The sequence below is a fragment of the Eumetopias jubatus genome, unplaced genomic scaffold (genome assembly GCF_037043125.1).
Source record: "Eumetopias jubatus isolate StellerSeaLion01/CBP00866 unplaced genomic scaffold, mEumJub1_p1.0 scaffold_12, whole genome shotgun sequence".
Lineage (NCBI taxonomy): Eukaryota > Metazoa > Chordata > Mammalia > Carnivora > Otariidae > Eumetopias > Eumetopias jubatus.
In genome coordinates, this window is record NW_028274818.1 from 40,657,421 (window position 1) to 40,683,379 (window position 25,959).

The following is a 25,959-nucleotide window of genomic DNA, read 5'->3' on the forward strand; positions in this document are numbered from 1 at the left end:
ACTGTCAGATTCTCCAGACACTGATCCCTCTGTCTGACCACTTAAAAAAGGCCTCTGCCCCACTGGTCTCCGAACAGGGCTGAGACCCTTCACTGCTTGAACATCAGAAGCAGTCAGTGCCCAGAGCTGACCCGGACCGGACCGAGGCCTCATCTCAACTGTGCGCCCACAGCGGGACTTCGCGTTTGCTTCATTCACTTCCTACACCCTTCTGTTGCCTCGTTTGTTGCCCGGCTCGTCTTATGTTCTGCTCTGTGTGCTGTGTAAGAAGTCAAGTTTATCACCCAGCCACCCCATCCCTCCCACGCCCCTCCCCTCCAGCAACCCTCAGTTTGTTTCCTGAGATTAAGAGTCTCTTATGGTGCTCTTTTTCGTGGCGCCTCGGAGGCGGTAGGCTGCTTCAGGATGAAGCTGAACATCTCTTTCCCAGCTACTGGCTGCCAGAAACCCATTGAAGTGGACGATGAACGCAAACTTCGTACCTTTTATGAGAAGCGTATGGCCACAGAAGTTGCTGCTGATGCTCTGGGTGAAGAATGGAAGGGTTATGTGGTCCGAATCAGTGGTGGCAATGACAAACAGGGCTTCCCCATGAAGCAGGGTGTCTTGACCCATGGTCGTGTCCGCCTGCTGCTGAGTAAGGGGCATTCCTGCTATAGACCAAGGCGGACTGGAGAGAGAAAGCGCAAATCCGTTCGGGGTTGCATTGTGGATGCCAATCTCAGCGTTCTCAACTTGGTCATTGTAAAAAAAGGGGAGAAGGATATTCCTGGACTCACTGATACTACTGTGCCTCGTCGCCTGGGGCCCAAAAGAGCCAGCAGAATCCGCAAACTTTTCAATCTCTCTAAAGAAGATGATGTCCGCCAGTATGTTGTGAGAAAGCCCCTAAACAAAGAAGGGAAGAAACCTAGAACCAAAGCGCCTAAGATTCAGCGTCTTGTTACTCCACGAGTCCTCCAGCACAAACGGCGGCGTATTGCTTTGAAGAAGCAGCGCACTAAGAAAAATAAGGAAGAGGCTGCAGAATATGCTAAACTTTTGGCCAAGAGAATGAAGGAGGCCAAAGAAAAACGCCAGGAACAGATTGCCAAAAGACGGAGGCTGTCCTCTCTGAGAGCCTCTACCTCTGAGTCCAGTCAAAAATGAGATTTTCTATGAGTGACAAATAAATACGATCAGACATCAAAAAAAAAAAAAAAGTCTCTTATGGTTTGTCTCCCTCTCTGGTTTCCTCTTGTTTCATTTTTTTCCTCTCTTCCCCATGATCCTCTGCCCTGTTTCTCAAATTCCACATAGCAGGAGGGTTGGGGTGGCTGGGTGATGGACATTGGGGAGGGTATGTATTGTGGTGAGCTCTGTGTATTGTGTAAGACTGATGAATCACAGACCTGTACCCCTGAAATAAATAATTAAAATTAAAAAAAAGAAGTCAAGTTTAATTGCATGGTGAAATGCCATTGAGTTTGGAATCCAGATCCTGCTTTATAATTGTGATTCATTTTGCTTTATGAATGAATAAAATTGACATTGTGGAACGACACAACTCATGTGTGTGTCTTTATAGCATGCTCATGACACTTTTCTTGGGTCTTTCTTTGACTATTTGATTTCAATTTGTTTGGGTCTTGAGACCATGGCTCTAAAGTGTACCCCAGGGTCACCTGGGTGGCTCAGTCAGTTAAGCGTCTGCCTTTAGCTCAGGTCATGATCCCGGGGTCCGGGGATTGAGTCCCGCATCTGGCTCCTTATTCAGTGGGGGGCCTGCTTCTCCCTCTGCCTGCCGCTCCCCCTGCTTGTGCTCTCTCTCTCTCTGACAAATAAATAAATAAAATCTTTTTTTTAATTAAAAAAAATAAAGTGCACTCCAAATCATAATAATCCCCCTGGTATATTGCACTCTCTCAAAAGCTGTAAACACGTGTTTGCCGTCACTAACCACCAAGTAAATGATCTCTCTAAGACTGCAAGGTATAAGGAAAAAAGAAAATGATCTACTTAATACGAAACTGAAGCCATGAGCTGTGAATATCAGAGGTGAAGCAAAAACGTCATGATTCTGATGGGATTTGATATTGGGGTCTGAGGGTGCACGGTCAAGAAAGAATTCTGGAGATGGTTTTGGTGCAAAAGGGTGGTTTCATTAAAGCATGGGGACAGGACCCGTGGCAGAAACAGATGCACAGGGATTTTAAGGAATGACTAATTATATACTTTTTAGTTAGTGGGGGTTGGGGACAGCTAAGTGTCTAAGGAATTTGGAAGTAGGGCTTCGAGGACCTTAAGAGGCTAGCTGTTGCTAAGATAAGGTTATTTACTACTGTCTAGTGAAACACTAATCATGAGACCCTTCAAATGTTTATCAGGGGGCCATATGCTTGGAGGATGATTGCTAACATTTATCTTGGTGTTTGGGGCGGGGGGGGGGAGGTTTACAGTTAACACAGGGAAGTTACGTTAACCAGAGCAAAGCTATAGTGGTAAAACATGAAAAGAAGTCCTTGAAGGAGCTGTGGGAGTGTTACAAGAATTCCTGCCTGGAGATTATGATCCAAAGCAAAGTCTGGCCTTTGTTCCGTTTCCTCCCATCAATACCCCACAAAAGAACAACAAAAACAGTGAGAATTTCAGTGGTAGCCGAGAGGGGCACTACGCCTTAAATTTGGACCACATCTTTCAGGTAAGCAGAGAATCTGATCAAAAGGTGTGAATTCTTAAAAAGAAAATCACAGGCCCAACATGGAGTCACTTGGGCTGAGTCTCCAAACTGGAGCTTAATACATCATCTCATCGCAGTCTCAACCTCCCCCAGAAATGTAGTTTTAACTGGTTAGTCAGGAATTTTTTAATCAGTGTCAGTGAGTCTGCCACATGGGACCTCCCGATGGATCCACGGATCAATGGATCGCCCAAAGGTTGGTGAAGTGATAAGACCCTCTGCTCTTCCCCCTCAGGGAAAGCAACATTGCCTGGAATAATCCTTTTCTTTTGCAAATAGTATAATGTTAGTAACTTTCTTGCCCCACCCATCTTCTATAAAAACCTTCCATTTTGTACAACTCCTCAGAGTTCCCTTCTACTTGCAAGATGGGATGCTGCCCAATTCATGAATCATTTAATAAAGCCAATGAGATCTTCAAATTTATTCAGTTGAATTTTCTTTTTTAACAATGGCAAGAGACCACTTGCGAACAAGCTCTTTTGACTATCCCTCCCATCATCTTATATGGTCGTAACACTTTAAATCCAGCTACCTTACTATACCTCCCTGATGATGGAGAGTTCACTCTATTCTGTTCTTACAACTATAGAAATGGTCTCAAAGCCAAAAGGGGATCTCTCAGACATCCCTTTAGACAACCCAGACTTACTTCTATTTTGTAATGGCTTCCTCTGATAACATTTCTGGGGAAAACATAACTGGCTATGCCATAGTTTCCCCACAGAAAACAATGGGGACATATTCTTTTTTTTTTAACAATTTTTAACAATAATTTTTTATTGTAATGTTAATCACCATACATTACATCAATAGTTTTTGATGTAGTGTTCCGTGATTCATTGTTTGTGCATAAAACCCAGTGCTCCACGCAGAACGTGCCCTCTTTAATACCCATCACCAGGCTAACCCATGCCCCAACCCCCCTCCCCTCTAGAACCCTCAGTTTGTTTTTCAGAGTCCATCGTCTCTCATGGTTCGTCTCCCCCTTCGATTTACTCCTCTTCATTCTTCCCCTCCTGCTATCTTCTTTTTTTTTTTTCTTAACATATATTGCATTATTTGTTTCAGAGGTACAGATCTGTGATTCAACAGTCTTGCACACTTCAGAGTGCTCACCATAGCACATACCCTCCCCAATGTCTATCACGCAGCCACCCCATCCCTCCCACCCCCCACCACTCCAGCAACCCTCCGTTTGTTTCCTGAGCTTAAGAATTCCTCATATCAGTGAGGTCATATGATACATGTCTTTCTCTGATTGACTTATTTCACTCAGCATAACATCCTCCAGTTCCATCCACATCGTTGCAAATGGCAAGATCTCATTCCTTTTGATGGCTGTATAATATTCCATTGTGTATATATACCACCTCTTCTTTATCCGTTCATCTGTCGATGGACATCTTGGCTCTTTCCACAGTTTGGCTATTGTGGACATTGCTGCTATAAACATTGGGGTGCACGTACCCCTTTGGATCCCTACATTTGTATCTTTGGGGTAAATACCCAGTAGTGCAATTGCTGGATCGTAGGGTAGCTCTATTTTCAACTGTTTGAGGCACCTCCATACTGTTTTCCAGAGTGGCTGCACCAGCTTGCATTCCCACCAACAGCGTAGGAGGGTTCCCCTTTCTCCGCATCCCCGCCAACATCTGTCGTTTCCTGACTTGTTAATTTTAGCCATTCTGACTGGTGTGAGGTGGTATCTCATTGAGGTTTTGATTATGGGGACATATTCTTTGCCCACTGTAAAATCAGCCAAGCGGCTGAACTCATAGCTCTTGTTAGAGTTTGCGCATTGCTGTAAGGGAAAACTTCTACTAATTACACAGACTCCAAATATGCTTTTGGGGTCTGCCATGCCATGGCACCATTTGGAAATCCCATGGATTCTTAAATTCTGCGGGTACTTCTATTGCTAAAGGGCATATAATTGCTATTCACCTCCCTTCTAAAATCACCATTCTAAAAATCACTGTTGTTTACTGTTCAGCCCATACGAAGGAAACTGATGCTAAATTTTTAGGGCTAAACAATAAGGCTGAGAGAGCTCCCCTTATCCTTTCTCCATTCAATTTTCAAGCCTACCTTGATCCCTGACTAATACTATTAATTATTAGGCAGATGCCCCACAATCTGAGAAAGACAGTTGGATACAAAAGAGTGTCCAGTTATCAGATGGATCACATAGTTATCAGATGGATCACACACTGGCCCAAGCAGAATCCCTGTAGCCCCGTTTCTGTTAACCTGTTGGCTTGTCACCAAATGGGACACAAGGACCAATAGAGGATAGTTAAGGAACTAAAAGACAATTGGTTTAGTCTGGCATCCACACAATTTCTGACCAAATTACTTGTCAGGTTGTGTACAACTAGTAAATCTCACCAAAGTTCTGGAAGAAATCAGCATACCTCAGGAAGTTTTCTTAGGTCCACACCACACTTTGCAGCACTCCCAGAGGATTTTATAGATTTGCCCGCAGTCTCAAGGCTATTCTCACTGTCTGGATATTGTCTGCATGTTTAGTGGATGGTCTGATGCTAGCCACCTGGACGTGCTTGGGCCACAACAATGGTAAAGAAATTAATAACTGAGATTATTCCTCATGTTGGCATTCCTTTATGGATTGAGTTAGACCAAGAGACTCACTTTATGGCAGAGATAAACCACTTGCTTACAAAAACTCTGGGGTCCTCATGAAAATTTCATACTCCCTATCATCCTCAATCATTATGGCAAGTAGAACATAAAACTCTAGACATAAAAGGGACCTCAGGAAAGTTCTGTCAAAAAATGGACTTAAATGGCCAGAAGCATTGCCCTTGGCCCTTATTAAGATCCAGAATACTCCAAACAGGAGGCACTATTTTGAAACACTGGCCCCCCAATACCTACTGACATGGCTAAACCTTCCATTCATGAGTTAAGTGAACATAACAGGAATTCAAGTGAACATTTGGTGCTATTACTTGCTATATACAAGGACTAACTGGTATAGTTAAAGCATACCAACAAGTAAAAGAGGCATGGTCTCCATCAACCGATAAGTGTTGCCACTCCTTTTGATCAGGAGTCCAGATGTACATCAAGGCCTTTAGAAGAAAACGTGAGTTGCACTTCACTCGGAAGGAACTCATGAGGTACTCCTCACCTACACTGCCATCAAAATAAAAGAACGATCCTTCTGGATGGGTGCAAGCCACATCAAAACAGATCCAGACCACTGGCTTCAAGACGAGTGGAAACTGACCCCTACAGGCAACATTAAATTAAGGATTTCCAGGGCCAACTTCCAGGCCCCGGAAGCACGTGGCATTGTGAAGTAGACAGCTTTTCCCAAGATCACAGATCAAGAAATTTTTCTTTCACCTACCCCCACTTTTTAAAACTTCCTATATATACATGTTTTAAAACCCTTTTTTATCAATACTTTTTCCACATTTATAAATCATTTTTTAAAAGGCCGATGGGAGAGTACTTGTCTCTATCTGCCCTACTCCCCCTAAGTTTCCGCTGGGGGCTCTTTTTCAACCTACCTTGCTCTTACTGATCCTCTTTTTTTCAACAGGTCAGGCACAGATCAAATACCCCTTGTGCCAGATTACCAAATCCTGGCCACATTAGCTAAGCAGTCCAGCTGTTGGCTATGTCAACACCTAGACAGTGCAAAAGAACTCCAGCACCTGGTAGATATTCCTGCCGTTGTGAATACCTGGTAGATGCAGTATAGAAGATGGATAAACAACAAAGTATGGTTTCCATGGCCAGAAGAACATTTCCTCTGATGAGTTACTTGGGCTTTAGACAATCTCTACAGAAGCCCAAGGGTTATCCCTTGTCTGAATAAAGACAACAGTTGAATTTTTTTTCCCTTTGCATTGAAAACAGACATGCCATTGGAACTCTCCTGGGTGATACACCAAGACCATATTACAACCAAACTCTGTGGTTTGATGCTAAAAATGGCATCTTCAATTTTTTTAAAAATTAGGTTTTAAAATTTGGGGTATAGGGCGCCCCCTGGGTAGCTCAGTCAGTTAAGCATCTGCCTTCAGCTCAGGTCATGGTCCCGGGGTCCTGGGATGGAGCCCCGCGTCGGGCTCCCTGCTTGGCGGGAAGCCTGCTTCTCCCTCTCCCACTACCCCTGCTTGTGTTCCCTCTCTCACTGTGTCTCTCTGTCAAATAAATAAATAAAATCTTAAAAAAAAATTAGGTATGGCTGACACACAGTGTTACATTAGTTTTAGGTTTACAACTTAGCGACCTGGCAAGTTCATCCATTATGCTATGTGCAGCACAAGTATAACTACTCTGTCCCATTACATCTCTGATATGATATCACTGACTATATCCCTTATGCTCTGCTTTTTATTCCTGTGACTTACTCACTCCATAACTGGAGACCTGTATTTCCCTCTCCCTTTCATCCGTTTTGCCCAATACCCCATCCTCCTCCCCCTGGCCACCATCAGTTTATTCTCTGTATTTATAGTTCTAATTCTTCTTTTTGTTTGTTTATTCATTTTTTAAAGATTCCATTTATGAGTGGGATTATATGGTATTTGTCTTTCTCAGTCTGATTTATTTCACTTAGCATAATACCTCTAGGTCCATCCAGGTTGTCCCAAATGGCACAATCTCATCCTTTTTATGGCTATGGAATATCTTACACACACACACACACACACACACACACACACACACACACACACACTTTCCTTATCCAATTGTCTATTGATGGACACTTAGGTTTCTTCCATGTCTTGGCTATTGTAAATAATGCTGCAATAAACATAGGGGTGCATTTATCTTTTTGAGTTAGTGTGTTCACTTTCCCTGCATAAATACCCAATAATGCAATTACTGGATCATATGATATTTCTATTTTTAATATTTTGAGGACCCTCCATACTGTTTTCCACAGTGGCCACACCAATTTACATTCCCACCAACAGTGCATGAGGGTTCATTTTTCTCCACATTTTGTCAACACTTATTGTTTCTTGTCTTTTTGATTTTAGCCATCCCAACAGATGCTAAAAATGGCACCTTCAACTTTGACAAGAGTAAAAGTAACTGTAGCATAGAAGTTTGCCAAATCACCAACTATTTTAAAGATCATCCCTGTACAACATGGAGTATCTCAGCTGTTTCCTTGTTAGATGGCCCAATACCAAAGACTATATTTGGGTGGATCAAAATTCTGGACTGACTTGGCCAGGTGACAAAACCAAGCTGTATAGCTACCTGAACTGAACCACAGGCCTCCTACATCAGCTTTTTCACAACTGGTTCTGCTCTCACAGATTGACAGAAGCACATGAAAAAAGGAGATGTATGGATATTAACATTATCAGTGGAAAAGGTCATGGAACGCTCCAGACCTTGAAGATTATAGGTTTCAACCTAACCTTCTGTAGTCCACAGTAGTCTTTTTATCTTATGTAGCAATCAAGTATAAACAGAGTTCCCACCTAAACGGTCAGGATGATGTGGACTTGGATACCTCAACCATGAGACACTATGGATTCTGAGAAACAGACTGAGAGTTTCGAGGGGAAGGGGTGGGGAGATGGGTTAGCCTGGTGTTAAGGAGGGCACGTATTGCAATGAGCACTGAGTGTTATATGCAAACAATGAATCATGGAACACTACATCAAAAACTAATGAAGTAATGGGGCACCTGGGTGGCTCAGTCGTTAAGCATCTGCCTTCGGCTCAGGTCATGGTCCCAGGGTCCTGGGATCAAGCCCCGCATTGGGCTCCCTGCTCAGCGGGAGGCCTGCTTCTCCCTCGCCCACTCCCCCAGCTTGTGTTCCCTCTCTCGCTGTGTCTCTCTCTTTCAAATAAATAAATAAAATATTTTTATAAAACAACAACAAAAAACTAATGAAGTACTGTATGGTGACTAACATAATAAAAAAATAAATAATAAAAATAATAAATAAGGGGCGCCTGGGTGGCTCAGATGGTTGGGCGTCTGCCTTCAGCTCAGGTCATGATCCCAGAGTCCTGGGATCGAGTCCCGCGTCGGGCTCCTTGTTCAGCAGGGAGTCTGCTTCTCCCTCTCCCTCTGCCTCTCCCCCTGCTTGTTCTCTCTCTGTCTCTGTCACAAATGAATAAACAAAAATCTTTAAAAAAATAATAATAATAATAAATAAAAAATAAATAAGTAAAAATTTTGAAACCAAATGATCTCAATTGAATACATATGCATGGCAGTTTTGTCGATGTTGTGTATGCAGATGGATAAAATTAGCAATACATTACAAAATGCAAATGAATTTCACCTGGAAGTAAATAGCGCAATGGAAATTTGACATAAAGCAGTTGGAGAAAATGCTAAAAATAATGAAACACCCAAAAAAAAAACTCCATTAAATATTTCTCTAAGTGTAGATTGTCAATGTGGAAGTTAAGCTTGGTTGGTATATGAAATTTTAAAAAAAGCTATAATCTCAGGGCAATATTGGTCACCTGAGATTATAGACAACCTAACCAGAAGTAGAGTAAATACCACATTTCCCTAGTGGTTGTGATTCCTTGGGCAACTGTGAAATCAGATATTGACACCTGACGGATGAAACATGACATTAGGTACAACACTTTTGCAGTTCCCCAATATTGAAAGGGAGAGTAGAGTTTACAGGCCACAAAAAGTTCCCTTATGATAGAAGGAAAACACATTCCTAAGGATATGTCGTTGGAATGGAACACAAATACCTTTATGCCTGCTGGACCTTTGGATATACATACCTATGAAGCAAGGACCTGTGATTATGGTCTTGGTGCCTTCTCCAGCAGTTATATAAAACATGGAAACTGGACCAGGATTGTATGCTCTAAGCCAAATCTCATGCTAGCCTGTTAGAGTCAGGAAAAAATAAGGAACACACATGATAGGATGTGTAAAAATAGAACAGGTAATGAATGTGTCAATAGAAGGAAAAAGAGATTTGAGGTCAATGCATGATAAAGGAACTATTTGTAAAATAACCAGAGAAATATTTCACAGAAGACATCCTAAAGTTAATCTAATAAATATAGGGGTGCCTGGCTGGGTGTCAGTGGAGTATGTGGCTCTTGATCTCAGGGTCATGAGTTCGAGCCCCACACTGGGTGTAGAGATTAAGGAAGAAAGGAAGGAAAGAAGAAAGGAAGGAAGAAAGATATTTTGTTTTTAAAAAATCTAATAAATGTAAATCATACATTAGAAGTAAAATTGTTTTGATATTAAGGAAACCTTCACCTTTTTAATTTTTATTTATTTTAATTTTTTTTTTAATTTATTTGACAGAGAGAGAGAAAACACAAGCAGGGGAAGTGGCAGGCAGAGGGAGAAGCAGACGCCCCATTGAGCAGGGAGCCCAATGAAGGTCTTGATCCCATGACTCTGAAATGGTGACCTGAGCTGAAACAAAGAGTCGGACGCTTAACTGACTACACCACCCAGGCGCCCTGAAATTTTCAACTTTTAATGTTTGTGGGCCGTGCTCCTAAGCTCCCAGGGAAGCTATATTTTAACATTTAACAAGATCACAACGACTTGGCAAAACCTCAAAGCATGGGCTTTAATGTCTCCCCTGAGCACACATTGTTCATCTACTTCATTAAAGAAAGTAACCAAAAAGGAACATTCTGAACACGAAAGATAAGAAAAAGGAAGAAAGTTCCCTGGTTTCCACAAGATTAAAGTCATTCAGCTCTGTGTATACTAGAAATTTAAGGTCTGCAACTTTACAAAATGTCCTTTGTCTAATAATTTGTAACTTTCTATGTAAAAAATATATATAACCCTACACCATATGTTCCTTTCCCAGATCTTTGTGAAGATTGTGTATCCTGAGCAGCAGCTGTCCTCACTTGGGCTCCAACAAAACTCTCTTCTTCTTCTTCTTCTTCTTTTTTTAAGGAATTCTAGAAGGTTTGTTCATTTTGCATTAACAATACAAACACGAAGTCAGTTGCGTCAGGATGTCATCTCTCATCTGTCCTCATGGATAAGAGTTCAGATGATCAGCTGCTGAGGGGCTCCGCTGGGGTTTGTCAAAAACAGATGAAGAAGTAACTATGGCACGGGGACATTTGGACTGCAAACACTGAGAGTTTGTGAGGACAGTCCGACGGTGTTTGGTCTGGGTAAGGCTACCATTTGCTGATCTGAAACAGCCACCTGAACACCGCGGGCCAGTTGGGTTCTGCGGCCATAAAGGTGGCTCTTCTACCAGCAGTGGCAAAAAGCCATGCCGCAGCTCCTGGAAGACTCTGTTGCCCATCAACACCATCCCCCTTGTTCCCTAGGAATGCCCTCCATGCTCCATCGACGCAGGATGTCTACTTTTGCACAGGACGTGCTGGCTCTCCCAAGCCAACTCATAAAGGAGCACCTCAGCTAAAGTTGGACTTTATTCCTTTCATCTCCCCTTTCCTGGAATGACAGTGTGATTAATCGATCATTGGTTTGGATTATGTCATTATGGTTTATGAGAAGACATCCTATATGCTTGTGACATTCACAAATACATTGTTTTTTATTAAATTGTTGAGGAAGACAAACTCAGTCTGAGCGTTAATTTGCCTCCCCAAAGAAAACAGTCTTCAGGAGGATTATGTGCATTTGTGTTTAGGGCCCGGAATTACCATCAGCTGCCTCAGTGGCCTGCCCTCACTCCACAATTTTCCTAGAATAGGTTTCTGGCTACCATGAACTTCGAGGCCCATTCATGTACCAGATAAGCCCCCTTGGCCGGCCAAGGGCAGTCAGACTCTCCCAAGCCTGTGGAGCTTGGACCGTCCCTAACCATGTGCATAACCTGCAGGACAAGGGATCCCACCCCCCAAAAGTCTTTCTGAGGCAGCACCTTTTAACTGGTGACAGACCCCGTTTGGACTGGCTGCCTAATGGGGTCCCAGACTTACCAATAATCAAGATGCCCAGGTGTCTTTTTTTTTTTTAAGATTTTATTTATTTATTTGAGAGAGAGCGGGGAGGGGCAAGGAGAGAGAGAATCTGAAACAGGCACCTCGCTGAGCATGGAGCTCAACGCCACAACCCCAAGACCATGACCTGAGCCAAAATCAAGAGTCGGATGCTCAACCAACTGAGCCACTCAGATGCCCCTAGACTCCCAGGTGTCTTTTAATGAAGGATGCGCAGAGCAACCCACAAGGCTCCACCCTGGCCAGGTGGTCAAGATTCTTCCAGCTCAGGCTTCAGAAAAAGACAGGAGCATTTGTGTAGCTTAGGGCTTGGAACCAGGCCGATGTCACAGAGAACCAAGAGCCCACTTTGAGTGCTAGACTCTCCTTACACTTCCCCAGTTCCAAAATCCTGCCTTTCCTGTCCTGCATAGTCTACCTATGAGCAATACACAACCCATTAACCAGATTCGGGCAGTGAAGGCCCTCAAGCCTGTGGAACTCGGACAGTCCCAACCCTCTGTGGAGCCTCCATGGCAGAGGTAGCCCACCCACTGAATATCTTCCTAAAGCAGCAGCTTTATTTTTTTTTTTTTAAGATTCTATTTATTTATTTGAGAGAGAGAGAGCACCAGCAGGGGGAGGGCCAGAGGGGCAGAGGGACGTGGGACTCGATCCCAGGACCCTGGGATCCTGACCTGAGCTGAAGGCAGACGCTCAGCTGACTGAGCCGCCCAGGCGCCCCTAAGCAGCAGCTTTAAAGTGGCGGCAGTCAGGCCCCATGCGGCCTGGCTGCCTAATGGGGGTCCCAGGCTTCTGCTGCAGTCGAGGTTCTAGTTGTCTCTGAGGTGCCCTCAGGATGCAGTGCTGGCCAGGCAGGCCAGATTCCCCCAGCTCTGCCTTCAGAGGGGGTATGTGCAGGTGTGTAGACGAAGGTCTGGGATTTGGCCAGGGACCCCAAAACCCCACCCTGGGAATCTGCCTCCCATCCTGTTCTGGATCCCTGGCTATCCTGACCTGTGCAAACCATGTGTGCACAGCCCACCCTGTGTTATCAGGCCTTGGGCTGCAGGGGGCACTCCAGGCCGGTGGGGCTACACCTGGACCCCAACCACCTGGTCAGTCTCACGGTAGAGGGAGCCCACGCTCCGAAATCTTTTTGAGGCGACAGCTTTAAACCGGTGACAGTCAGTCCCCTTATGAACTGGCTGCTTGATAGGGTCCCAGGCTTCTCCAGCATTCGAGGCTCCCAGGTGTTCTTTGTCAGAGGGTACCCCAGCCATTGCTTGATAGGGTCCCAGGCTTCTCCAGCATTCGAGACTCCCAGGTGTTCTTTGTCAGAGGGTACCCCAGCCATCCTGCCTGGCCTCACCGTGGCAAGGCAGTCTGGATTCCTCCAGCACTGCCTCAGGGAAATATGCACATTTGTGTAGGTTAAGCCTTAAAATTAATCAGATGCCATGTACTCCCAACCCCCTCTTTGTGGCCTGGCCTCACCCCACATGGCCCTGTGAGGGCCAGCCAGGCCACCCAAGAGCCAGCCAGGTCACTGGCTCTCCAGACCGGCTACCGCCTACTCATGTGCAGTCCACACTCTGTCAGCATTTCTCTGGCTGCCCAAGGCCCTCTGGCCGGAGCTCAGGAAGGATGCCCACCATCTGAATAGACTCCAGGGTGGAGGAAGCCCACCTTACGACAACCACTCCGAGCCCATAGTTGCAAAAGGGCGACAGTCGGTCCCTCTGTGGACTTACTGCCTGATGGGGTTCCAAGCTTGCCTAAAACCCAGGATTCTCAGGTGTCCCCGAATGGAAAACAGACTTTCTTGCCAGCCTGGGCCCCCGGCTGGCCCAGTTGAGAAACTTCCAGCTCTGCCTTCGAGGGAAATATTCCACCATGGGTAGATAAGCCTTGTGCGTCAGGCCAGTGCCTTCTACCCCCGACAGCCTCATCCTCTGACCTGGCCTCACCCACCCCTGCCCTGACCCAAGTCACTGACTCCAGTGACCTCCACACATGTACAGTAAACACCTGGAAAGTTGGTATTGGGCTGACCTGGCCCTCCCCGCTTATGAAACTACCACCAGGCCCCAAGCACCTGCATAGCCTGCGGCGGGGAGGTAGCCCACCTTCAGAAAATTGCTCCTAGCAAACAGCTACAAATGCAAGACAGTAAATCTCCATATGGACTTGCTGCCGGTTGGGGTCCCAGACTTCACAAGAAACCAGGCCTCCCAGTGTCTCCCAGTCAAGAGCTACTCTGTCCTGCCTGCCCAGCCCCTCCTTCACGAGGGAGTTGTAAAACCTCCATCTCGGCCTTTGGGGGAATATTACACAATGGTAGGTAAGCCTTGCGATTAGGCCAGTGTTCTCGACCCCCATAAGCTCTCTCCTAGATCTTGGCCTCTCCTGATGCTTGCTCTGTTCCAGGTCCCTGGCAAGCCTGACCTGCACATCCCTTCACCCACCATTGGGTAGCCAGGGCCCTCCAGGCCTGTGGAGCTAGGGCCCAGGCCCCATCACCTGCATTGCCTCAAGGGTGGAGGTAGACCACATTCCTGAAAATCAGCGGGGGCTGTAATGGGCTACAGTCAGGCCCCTGGAGGACTGGCTGCCTGGTGGGGCCCGGGCTACAGTGGCAGTTAGGCTCCCAGGGGTCTCTTATTGCTAGACGCCCCAGCCAGCCCACCAGATCAGCCCTGGCAAGGCAGCCCAGATGAGTCCAGCTCTGCTTTCAGGGGAATATACCTGTTCGTGTAGGTTAGGGTTTAGGATCAGGAGGATGCCAGTTATCCCCCATAGCGCTGCCTGTCCAGGCCTCTCCCAACATTGCACTGTTCCAGACGCCTGGCTCTCTGACCTTCGCAGTTTACTCACGTGCGGTCTGACGTCTCTCAGCTGGCCTTGGCCTACAGGGCCACTCCACCAGGCCTGTGGAGTTCCAGCCTGACCTCAACCACCTGATTGGCCTCAGGGTGCAGAAAGCCCATCACCTGAAAATCTCTGTGAGGCGGCAGCTTTAAGCCAGCCACAGCCTGTACCAGTTTAGACTGGCTGGCTGATGAGATGAGGCTCCAACAGCAAGTAGGGCTCCCAGGCGGCTCTGATCCGAAGGTACCCAGCACTCCCGCCCTGCCGCCTGGGCCCGCAGCTCACATTCCTCCAGCTCGGCCTCCAGAGGGAATATACACATTTGTGTAGAGTGGGACTTGGAATTAGGCAGATGCCAGGTACTACCAATAACTTGGTCCTGTGACCAAGCCTTTCCCCAACACTCACCCTGGTCCAGGTCCTTGGCCACCCTGACCTGCGTGTCCGTGCATGCGCCGTTCAAATCTGTCAGCCACTCTCAGGCAAGCGGGGCTCTCCACGCCTGTGGAGTAGGGCCCATCCCCAACCATGTGCATAGCTGCAAGGATGGAGAGAACCCACCCCCCCAGTCCTCACTGTGGCAGCCCCTGAAATGGGTGAAAATCAATGTCATGTAGTCTTACTGTCCGCTGGGGTCCCTGGCTTCTGCAGCAACCAGGGCTCCAGGTGTCTCTTGTTGGAGGCAACCCTGGGTTGTCCAAACCAGCCCTGGCAAGGCAGCTCAGATGACCCCAGTTAGGTCCTCAGTAGGAACGTGCACATTTGTGTAGGTTAGGGCTGAGCATCAGGCAGTTGCCCTGTCACCCCAAGAGCCCACTCCAGTGCTCTTGCCTCGTTCAGATCCTTAGCTACCCTGATCAGCACCACCAGCATTTGTGCAGCCCACACCTGTAAGCTGGCCTAGCAACCCCACCCTGCAAGCTGGTGCACTCCGGCCAGGCCTCACTCACCCCTGCATGGAGGCAACCCCCCCTAGCGAAAATTGCTCTGGGGTGGCAGCAGCAAAAAAATGGGTAACAGTCGGTCCCCATGCAGTCTTGCTGCCCGATGGGATCCCTGGCTACATAAGGAACCAGGACTCCCAGGTGACTCCTAATCAACGGATACCCTGTCCTGCCTGGCCAGCTTCTTCCTCATAAGGGAGTTAAAAGCCTCCAGCTGTGACTTGGGGAGGGGTGGGGGGCAATATTCCACAATGGTAGCTAAGCTTTGCAATGAGGCTGAAGTTCCGAATCCCAAGGGCCCTCTCTCGTGACCCAGCCTCTCCTGACACTTGTCCTGTCCCAGGTTCCTGACGATGATCTACTCATCCTATGCATGCACATTTCATATCACATCAGCCACCCCTGGGCGGCTGGGGCCCCCCAGGCCTGTGGAGCTAGAACCCGTCCCTAACTACCTGCATAGTCTCAAGGATGGAGGGAGCCCACTTCCTGGTCCGCTGGGTTCCCGGGCTTCTACAGCAATCAGGGCTCCCAGGTGGCTCCTAGTGGAAGCTCTCCTGGCCAATTCCGCTGATCTGACCTCAGCAAGGCACTACAGATGACTCCAGTTAGGCATTCAGTGGGAATAGGTACATTTGCATAGGTTAGGGCTTGGAGTCAAGCAGTTGCATTGTAACCCCAAGAGCCTGCTCTTAATACCTGAATTCTCGCACTGCCGGCTCGTTGGCTACACTGACCGTTGTGATCTGTGCATATGCACACGTACACCGTCAGTTGGCCTTTGGCAGCCTTCGCACTCCAGGCCTGTGGAGCTTAGGCCAGGCCCCAACCATCTGCATTGCCTCTAGGGCGTAAGTAAGGAGCTCACCCTCCAAAATCTGAGTTGGAGCATTACACTGGCAACAGGAAGCCCCTATTTGCACTTTATTATGCCTTTTGGGGTACTGGGTGGATCCGTCATCAAGGTTCACAGGTGTCCCTTAGTGAAGGACATCCAGGTCATCCCGCACCCCCTGCCACACCCTGGTAAGGCTTGAGATTCCTCAAGCTCTGCCATCAGGGGTAGTATGAGAACTTGTGTGAGTTGAGGCTTGCAGTTAGACGGAGGCCTTGCGTTCCCAACAGCCTGCTCTTGTTACCAGGCTTCTCCCAATTTTGCCCGTCAAGGGCCAGGCTTCCCTGACCTACAGGGCCCACACTTGGGCAGTCTGCCCTCTTTCAGCAGTCTTGAGCAAGTGGGGGCCCCTCCTGCTCTGTGGAGCTCAAACTGGTCCCCAACCACGTATATAACATCCTGGTTGGAGGGAGACCTCCCTTTGAAAATCCTTGTGAGGAGGCAGCTTTATACTGGCAACGTTCTGTCCTCATTCACACTGGCCGCAGGATGGAGTCCCTGGCTTTTCCAGCTATCAAAGCTCCCAGGTGTCCCTTAGTGAAGGAGTCCCCCAGCGAGTCCGACCCGAGACCCCCAGACCCCCATTCTGGTAAGGCAGTCCAGATTCCGACAGTTTTATCTTCAAGGGAAGTATGCCCGTTTGTGCATGTTAGAACTTGGAAGTAGGAAGATACCATGGATCCCCAAGAGCCAACTCCGGACCCTAGATTCTCTTGACATTGCCCAATCCCAGTCCCTGGATTGGCTGATCTGTCTGATCTGCATGTATGAAGTATACACCCCATCAGCCACCCTTAGGCATCCTGGGCCTGGAGGAGACATGGCCCCTCCCCAACCACTTTTATGTAGTTAGAGGTATGGAGTGAGCCGGCCCACCATTTAGCACTCTGAGATAGCTGCTGAAATGGGTGAGCCTGTCCCGTTTGGACTTACTATCTGCTGGGGTCCCAGGCTTCTGCAACAATCAAGGCCCCCAGGTGTCTTTTATTGGAGGATACAGAGACCAGCCCTGACAAAGCAGTCCAGAATCCCCAGTGCAGCCTTTGCGGGGAATATATACATCTGTGTAGGTTAGGGTTTGGAATTAGGCAGATGTCTTGGATCCATGGTAGCCCGCTGCCGTGACTGGCCTATCCTTACACTTATGCTGTGCCAGGTCCCCGGCGACCTTGACGGCTATGAACTGCGCATGCACAGTATGTGCCCTGCCAGCCAAACTTGGGCAGCCAGAACTCTCCGGGACTGTGGAGCTCAGGCCCATCCCTAGCCACCTGCATGGCCTCATGGGTGGAGGGAACCCACCTAAAGATCGCTCTGAGGCATCAGCTATGTGGACTGGCTGGCTGTCAGGGTCCTGGGCCTCTGCTGTAATCAAGGCTCCCAGGTGTCTCTTTTTGGAAGATACCCTGACCAGGCCTTGAAATCCAGCCCTGGCAAGGCCATCTACACTCCTCCAGCTTTGCCTTCATGGGGAATATTCACATTTATCCAGATTCGTTAGATGCCATGGATCCCCCAAAAACACCCCCTTGAGATCTGGTTCTCCTGACACTGCCCAGTTCCAGGTCTTTGGCTGCCCTAATCAGCGCAGACCCTATCAGCAGTCCTTCCCGACCACCTACACAGCCTCCAGGGCAGAGGGAGCACCCCTCAAAATCCTTCTGAGGAGACAGCTTGAAACTGGCGACAGTCCCCATTTGGACTGGATGCCTAAGGGTATCCTGGGTTTCTACAGCAATCAAAGCTCCCAGGTGTCTCTTAGCGAAGGCTATCCCAGCCAGTGTGCCCATCCCACCTTGGCAAGGCAGCCCAGGTTCCTCCAGCTTTGCCCTCAGGGCGATATGTGCATATGCATAGACTAAGGCTTAGAATTAGGCAGAGGTCTTGTGCTCTCAACCCACTGTGGGAGCAGCCATCACCGGGGCACTGCGCTTGGCCCTTGCATGCACCGCAGCCTGCCTGGGGCAGCAGAGGCCCTCCAGCCTGAGGAGCACCTGCTGGTCTCTAACCATCTGTATGGCCTCCATGGTGGAGGGACCCTGCCCCCTAAAATCTCCTAGCTGGTTGCTTCATACTGGACAAAGTCCCCATTTGCTGGCTGCCTGATGTGGTTTTGGGTTTCTCCAGCAATCCAGGCTCCCATGTATCTCTTATGGAGGATACCTAGGCCAGCCATCGGACCTGCCTTGGCAAGGCAGTACGGAGTCCTCCAGTTTTGCCTTCAGGGCAACTATGTGCGATTGTGTAGGTTAGGACTTAGAATTAGGCAGATGCCATGGTACCCCAAGAGCCTGCATTTTAGACCTGGCCTCTCCTGACACTCGCCAGTTGCAAGTTCCCTGGTTTCCTTGACCTGCACTGCCCACACACGCACAGTACACACTGTTGGCCAAACTCGCAGCTAGAGCCCTTGGGCCTGTGGAGTTCAGGCCCATCCCCCACCAGCAGCTCTAACCTGGTAACATCAGGTCCCCATTTTGACTGTCTGCTTGATGGGATCCAGGGATTATCCAGAACCTAAGCTCCCAAGCGTCGCTTAGTGGAGGATCTCCCAGCTAGCCTGCCTGGCCCTGCCCTGGCAAGAACGTTCAGATTCTTCCAACTTTGCCTTCAGGGGGAGTATGCATATTTGTCGACGTTAGGGCTTGAAATAAGGCAAATGCCATGGACACCCATGGCCCATTTGTGATATCTGGCCTCTCCCTACACTTGGCCTGCTCCATGCCCCTGCCTACCATGACCTGCATGGCCCACGTGTGCACCCTATGCACTATCAGCTGACCTCTGGCAGCCACGGTCCTGTAGACCTATGGAACTCAGGCTGGTCTCCAACCACCTGTATAGCCTTGTCTGGTGGGAGTCCACCCACGAAAGTCGTTGAGGCTGCAGCTTAAAACTGGCAACAGTCAATCCCCATTTTGATGTGCTGCCTGGTGTGGTACCAGGCTCCCACAGAAATCAAGCCCCTCGGGTATCTGTAATTGGAACATAACCCAGGCCAGCTCTTCAGGTTCCACGGGGTCATCAGCTGGAGGATGAGAGGTCACAGGCTTGCTGAGCCTTGCCACAAAGCTTGGAGGCTTTCAAATGAAATACATTTAAACTATTTTATTAATTTAAAAAATACAAATAGAAACAATAGCATTACTACTTTTAGTGATAGGAAGTCCCTGGAACTTCTCTGCCAACCCTTGAAAACGAACTGGGAAACTTAAATTTACCTCACAGGAGAAAAACCTCCAAAGTCCAGAGACAGTTTCTGATTCTACACCAGTTTCTTCTAGAAGTCTGGTATCACTCAAGAAGCAATTCATCTTAATGCAGAATGTAATTAGAGCTTTTCTGTGATAAGAATTAAAGTGATGTACAGTATCATGTATGGTATCATATGCCCACAAGTCCCTGTTCTAAGTCAAAAAAACAAACTGCGAAAGTAATGAAAGATGAACTACCAGATACACAAAAGAAAACCTGTAAACTTGAAAAAACAAAACAACTGAATAAAAATTAACTTAAGAGGACATTAGATAATAAATTTTAATTATTTTACATTTAAAAAATATAAAGTTTTATGCTTTAAAAATAATCATTTTATTCATGAATAGACCCAAAGCTAATATACTGCTTCTTTTTAAGTTTTGAAATAGTGGATAGAAAACTGACAATAATTTCAGTTGATTGCACTTACACATGGAAAGAAAAGTGTTTTTTTTTTAACAAAGGCTAAACATTAAAAAAAATGCCACTTTAAAATCTTTTTCTAAATTATATTGGAAGAAAATGATGAAAAACCATATTCAACTGAACCAAGAAACAAAAATTTTTGTTTCGTCGGTGATCCAAATCACTGGTAGATGAGATAGATATGCACATTTCATACTGGTTCTTCACAGATCTGAGGTAGCACAGGTCAGCTGGCCAACAGAACAATTCTACAAGGCACCATTGGTTTTGTGTGACAGAACGCTAGCTGGCACCTGAGATCTACAAATACAGCAAAAAAATTCAATTATGGTATATAAATTTTTCTTCAATTTTCTCTGATTTTATATTGGATTGATACTGATATGATAGTCACTATGCTTTGTCTTTTTGTTCAGGAAGGTCTTTCCTCAAATCTATTTGAGAGATTCCTTCACAAAGTTGCAAATGTAACTAGTTCTTTCAGGTATGTCCCTACACTCAACTGAACACTGCTTAAGGCCCTGGTTAGAACAGATGTATGTTTTTCCTGTGACAGATATTTTCCAATAGATTCTCTTCTCCCATGTCTCTGTAATCCTTTAGGGATCGATAAAGATCCCTGTATCTTCCTAGTGTTTCCAAAAATCCTTCCATGTTTTAATCATGTGACTTGCTTCATGCTTTAATCATCAAAATGCTTAAAGCATGAAAGAAGTCACATGATTTAAGGATGGAAGGGTTTTAGAAACACTAGGAAGATATATATACATACATATTCTGCTCCCACCACAGCAGAGAGGCCAAAACCTTGTTGCAATATTCCAGCATCATGGTGATGGTTCCCAGGTATGCCATGTCATGGAACAGACCCTTCATTAGGTCAAGATAATTTTAGTAGCGTTCTGCCTTCAGAGCTGCAATGCAAATCAACAACTACTGTCTCCATAAACACTGTTCTCAATCTTTCTTATAACCACAGAACATGGCTCAACAACTAATATTGGTCATTAAAACCTCTTAGAATCCATTTACCACGTCTGCTTCCTTTTGCAAAGTATAAGATCTCTTACATTTCTTTAATTGTTAACCTAATGGTATTTCTAACCATCTAGTCGAGAAATGAGCTGCATTATGTAATGTGCCACCACTGTGTAACAAGTGAACAGCATAGTGCAGTTATGAGACTACACCCACATAAAACCCACTATTCAATTAGTTATTAAACTCTGTTCTGCTTAAATGGCACTCAAACTCTCATCCTAGATAACTATAAAATTCCATTCAGGGGAGACAGAAATGATGACTAAGAGAAATTAACAAGAGCATCAGAAATATGCTTAGCAAATACTCGCTTATACATTCTTCTTTTTATCTGTAGCTCTTTATCTTTCATAAATAGCATGTCTGTACAATAAACCTGTATTTCATCTTCTTCCAACTCATAAGCTTTAATACGTTCATTATTTTCCTACCCATTTTCCTATCTTCTAAGATTTTTTTCACTTAATCAGCGATTTTCAAATTTCATTATCAGTGGAACTCTCTCTTCCAATGAAATCTTATGGAGACTCCCACTACATAAAGCAGTCAAAAGCAGAACTGCTCTGATAAAAAGGAGGGGCTCGTCAGTAGACACAGCTTAGAAACCCCTGCTCTAAAACATTCAAGAAAGCTGAAGAAAAGATATAGGCTGTTGGAATTTCTTCATTTCCAATGATTATAAACAATTTCCCCCTTGTTTCCAATTTTTAAGAACATTTCTTGAGGACAGTGGCTTTTACCTCAGCCCATTAATGGAATAAAAGCACAGTGCCTTACATATAGCTAAGTATTTTAATTCATATTTCTTTTCAAACTATTAAAAATGCAAATTAGTATAAGATGTAATCCTATGACTAAGTTATTAAAATCAGTTTTAAAAATATTTAATATGTGATAGAAAAAACATGTTTTAAATTACTATTGCTTCATAACTGTAATTGTTCTAGTCCAAGTCCAAACACTAGCCAAAAGGCTCCTTATCAAGAAAACAAAAATCACTCTGTAGTCATTCTGAGAAGATTTTATCTTCTCATGCAATGATTCTGTGGCTATATTTTTGGATTAAAAAAAAAAGCTTCAGTTATTATGTTCTATGCATATTTTAAACCTGATTTGCTTGAAAGGCCCGAGTTTTGTCAAACTTAGAAGATAGTACAAAAGTTAAAAAAATGAAAATTCTTTTCTAAAATAAGCTCATTTGTGCTTTCCAGGCTTTTCATCAACCTCCTTCCACAGAAACAGGTTTTTAAACTGATTTTTTAATAAATCCAGGCCTTCAGAAACCAGCTCTGTGCTTAGCTTATAAAAGGCACCCCTGTTCTTCTATGTTCCTCACAGGCTGGACGGGCAGCACCAGGTGTGAAATGCGGCTCCAGAGCCCACTCAGTTTGTCCGAGTCCATGTGGTTGAAGGAGCGGGGAGTGTCAGAGTTGGTAAACCTGGCCCAGAGTAAATCTCTCACTTTTTCCTCAGTTTCCCTTGGGCCAACACTTGCTTCTAATGTCTCCTCCTCCAGGAGAACAGTCAGGACCAGGGCCACATCTTTGAAGGCGGCATTCTCGTGGTCACAATACTTGTAGAAGATCAAGGTAGAGCCCGCAGGAAGGGATTCAAAGTGATGTACCACAGCAGCCTTCTGGCCATTCTCAAATCCCGAGCTCAGCTCCATGTCAACCAAGTGCTTGACGGTGTCACTGTCCTCCAAGGTTCTTCCAGCACCATCAATCTGAATGGCAGAGACTTTCTGGGAGGAGGTGTAGGCATCCGCAACGAGGTGACTCAGGCACTTCAGGGTCTCTCTTCCCTCTTGAGCTGCTGTAAATATGATGGTGGCCGGCTCAGTAGGGTTTGAAGCATTGAGGTGCCTCTGGAGAAATTTACGTCCTCTCTGCCACAAGAAGGAACTCTGGCCTGGGAATTTATCCTTCAATTGGCTGAACTGAGCCAAAAAGGCCTCCAAAGCTGGACTTTTGGACACTTGCTGGGCTGGAGAGAAATAGCTATTAACACAACTTAGCAAAAAAACCATAACCAGGATGCCAAAAATGATGGAGCCTGTCAGAAAATGGGAAAACAAAACACAAAATTAGAACGTGGATCAGAAATAAAACCTGGGGCAAACTGAAATGAGTTAGAGATACTGTCAGATTTTATTAATTGTGGTGTTTCTTTTGCCTATATCCTTTAAAGTTTGAGATATTAAGGTCTACCAGAAATACTTATTCTCTAATTTCTTAGATTGAATTATTTGAAGATATAATATTTTTCTTAAAAAGTGAAAGCTAAGTTTGTGTATTTGTTGCTATAACATTATAATGATGTGATTTGGAAATGAACTATCAGGATAGTCTTCCACCTTCTCAAAGTACCTATTACCTACAATAAGCCATTCTTTCCTTAAGGGTCAAAATGTAAAAATGCCACTTGAGAAGTTAATAAATACTCTGCATTTAAAAAGCAGTTTTAGATATGAGGAATTATTTTTTTTTAAAGATTTATTTATTTATTTGAGAGAGCGAGAATGAGAGAGAGAGAGTACATGAGAGGAGGGGAGGGTCAGAGGGAGAAGCAGGCTCCTCGCTGAGCAGGGAGCCCGATGCGGGACTCGATCCCGGGACTCCAGGATCATGACCTGAGCCGAAGGCAGTCGCTTAACCAACTGAGCCACCCAGGCGCCCTAGATATGAGGAATTCTTAATCTCAGGAAACAAACTGAGGGTTGCTGGAGTGGTGGGGGGTGGGAGGGATGGGGTGGCCGGGTGACAGACCCTGGGGAGGGTATGTGTTATGGTGAGTGCTGTGAATTGTGCAAGACTGCTGAATCACAGATCTGTACCTCTGAAACAAATAATACAATATATGTTAAAAAAAAAAAAAGAAGAAGAAGAAGATAGCAGGAGGGAAGAATGAATGGGGAGAAATTGGAGGGGGAGACGAACCATGAGAGACGATGGACTCTGAAAAACTGAGGGTTCTAGAGGGGAGGGGGGTGGGGGGATGGGTTAGCCTGGTGATGGGTATTAAAGAGGGCACGTTCTGCATGGAGCACTGGGTGTTACACACAAACAATGAATCATGGAACACTACATCAAAAACTGATAATGTAATATATGGTGATTAACATAACAATAAAAGTTTTTAAAAAAGCAGTTTTAGTTTCTTATTCACGAAAAGCTTTTCCTCCTGGGAATTCCCATCTTGTTAAGGATGGCAAAATATCTGCCAGGGCCCCTAAAGGAAAAATCCTTAAAACTCTATTGCTCTATTTCACTATTACTTATTATCAAACATTTTTAAAAAACATTAAAACAAGCCACAGTAATTAGACACAAAAAAGAAACAAAAGGCTTCCAAATCGGTAAGGAAAAAGTAAAAGGTTCCCTATTTGCAGATGACATGATACTCTATACAGAAAACCCTAAAGACACCACCAAAAAACTAGAACTCATAAATATATTCACTAAAGTTGCTGGATACAAAATCAATGTGCAGAAATCTGTTGCATTTTTATACACTAATAATGAAGCAGCAGAAAGAAAAATCAAGAAAATAATCCCATTTACACACCAAAAATAGTAAGATACTTCAGAATAAACCTAACCAAAGAGGTGAAAGACCTGTACTCTAAAAACTAAGGAACACTGATGAAAGAAACTGAAGATGACACCAAGAAATGGAAAGACATTTCATGCACATGGACTGGAAGAACAAATATTATTAATATGGCTATACTAGGGTGCCTGGGTGGCTCAGATAGTTAAGCATCTGCCCTCGGCTCAGGTCATGATCCCAGGATCCTGGGATCGAGTCCTGCAGCGGGCTCCCTGCTCAGCGGGGAGCCTGCTTCTCCCTCTGCCTCTCTCTGTCTCTTATGAACAAATAAATAAAATCTTTAAAAATAAATAAAATGGCTATACTACCCAAAGCAATCTACAGATTTAATGCAATCCCTATCATAATATCAAAAGTATTTTTCACAGAATACTGTAGAATAATCCTAAAATATACATGGAACCACAAAAGGCCCTGAATAGCCAAAGCAATTTTGAAAAAGAAAAGCAAAGCTGGAGGTATTACAATTCCAGACTTTCAGGTATATTACAAAGTGGCAGTGATCCAACAGTATGGTACTGGCACTAAAACAGCCACACAGATCAATGGAACAGTATAGAAAACCCAGAAATAAACCCATGACTGTATGGTCAATTAGACTTCGACAATCAACAAAACTAAAAGGCAACCTACTGAATGGGAGAAGAGATCTGCAAATGACATATCTGATAAAGGGTTAGTATCAAAAATTTATAAAGGGCTTACACAAATCAATACCCAAAAAACAAATAATCAAATAAAAAATGGGCAGAAGAAATGAACAGCCATTTCTCCAAAGAAGACATCCAGAAGGCCAACAGGCACATGAAAAGATGCTCAACATCATTCATCACAGAAATACAAAAGTACAAATAGGTATCACCTCACACCAGTCAGGACGGCTAAAATTAACAAGTCAGGAAACGACAGATGTTGGCGGGGAGGCGGAGAAAGGGGACCCCTCCTACACTGCTGGTGGGAATGCAAGCTGGTGCAGCCACTCTGGAAACAGTATGGAGGTTCCTCAAGAAGTTGAAAATAGAGCTGCCCTACCATCCAGTAATTGTGCTACTGGGTATTTACACAAAAAATACAAAACACTAACTCAAACAGATACACGCACCCCTATGTTTATTGCAGTATTATTTACAATAGCCAAAATATAGAAGCAGCCCAAGCGTCCATCAATAGATGAATGGATAAAGATGTGGTGCATATATATCCAATGGAATATTATTCAGCCAAAAATAATGAAATCTTGCCATTTGCAACAACATGGATGGAGCTAG

General features: G+C 45.3%; 1 protein-coding gene and 1 pseudogene across 4 annotated transcripts in view; one reads left to right on the forward strand and one right to left on the reverse strand.

Moving 5' to 3' along the window:
• The first annotated feature begins 374 nt into the window (after positions 1-374).
• Positions 375-1,164, forward strand: LOC114222858 (small ribosomal subunit protein eS6 pseudogene; annotated as a pseudogene).
• An 18,283-nt stretch (positions 1,165-19,447) lies between these two features.
• Positions 19,448-25,959, reverse strand: part of LOC114222830 (torsin-1A-interacting protein 2-like) — a 40,786-nt gene continuing 34,274 nt past the window's right edge. For all 4 annotated transcript variants that reach the window (XM_028121504.2, XM_028121505.2, XM_028121503.2 and 1 more), the window contains exon 5: positions 19,448-23,134. In XM_028121504.2, coding sequence (XP_027977305.1) covers positions 22,380-23,134 — 755 coding nt within the window. In that variant the 3' untranslated portion in view covers positions 19,448-22,379. The remainder of the gene's footprint in view (positions 23,135-25,959) is intronic.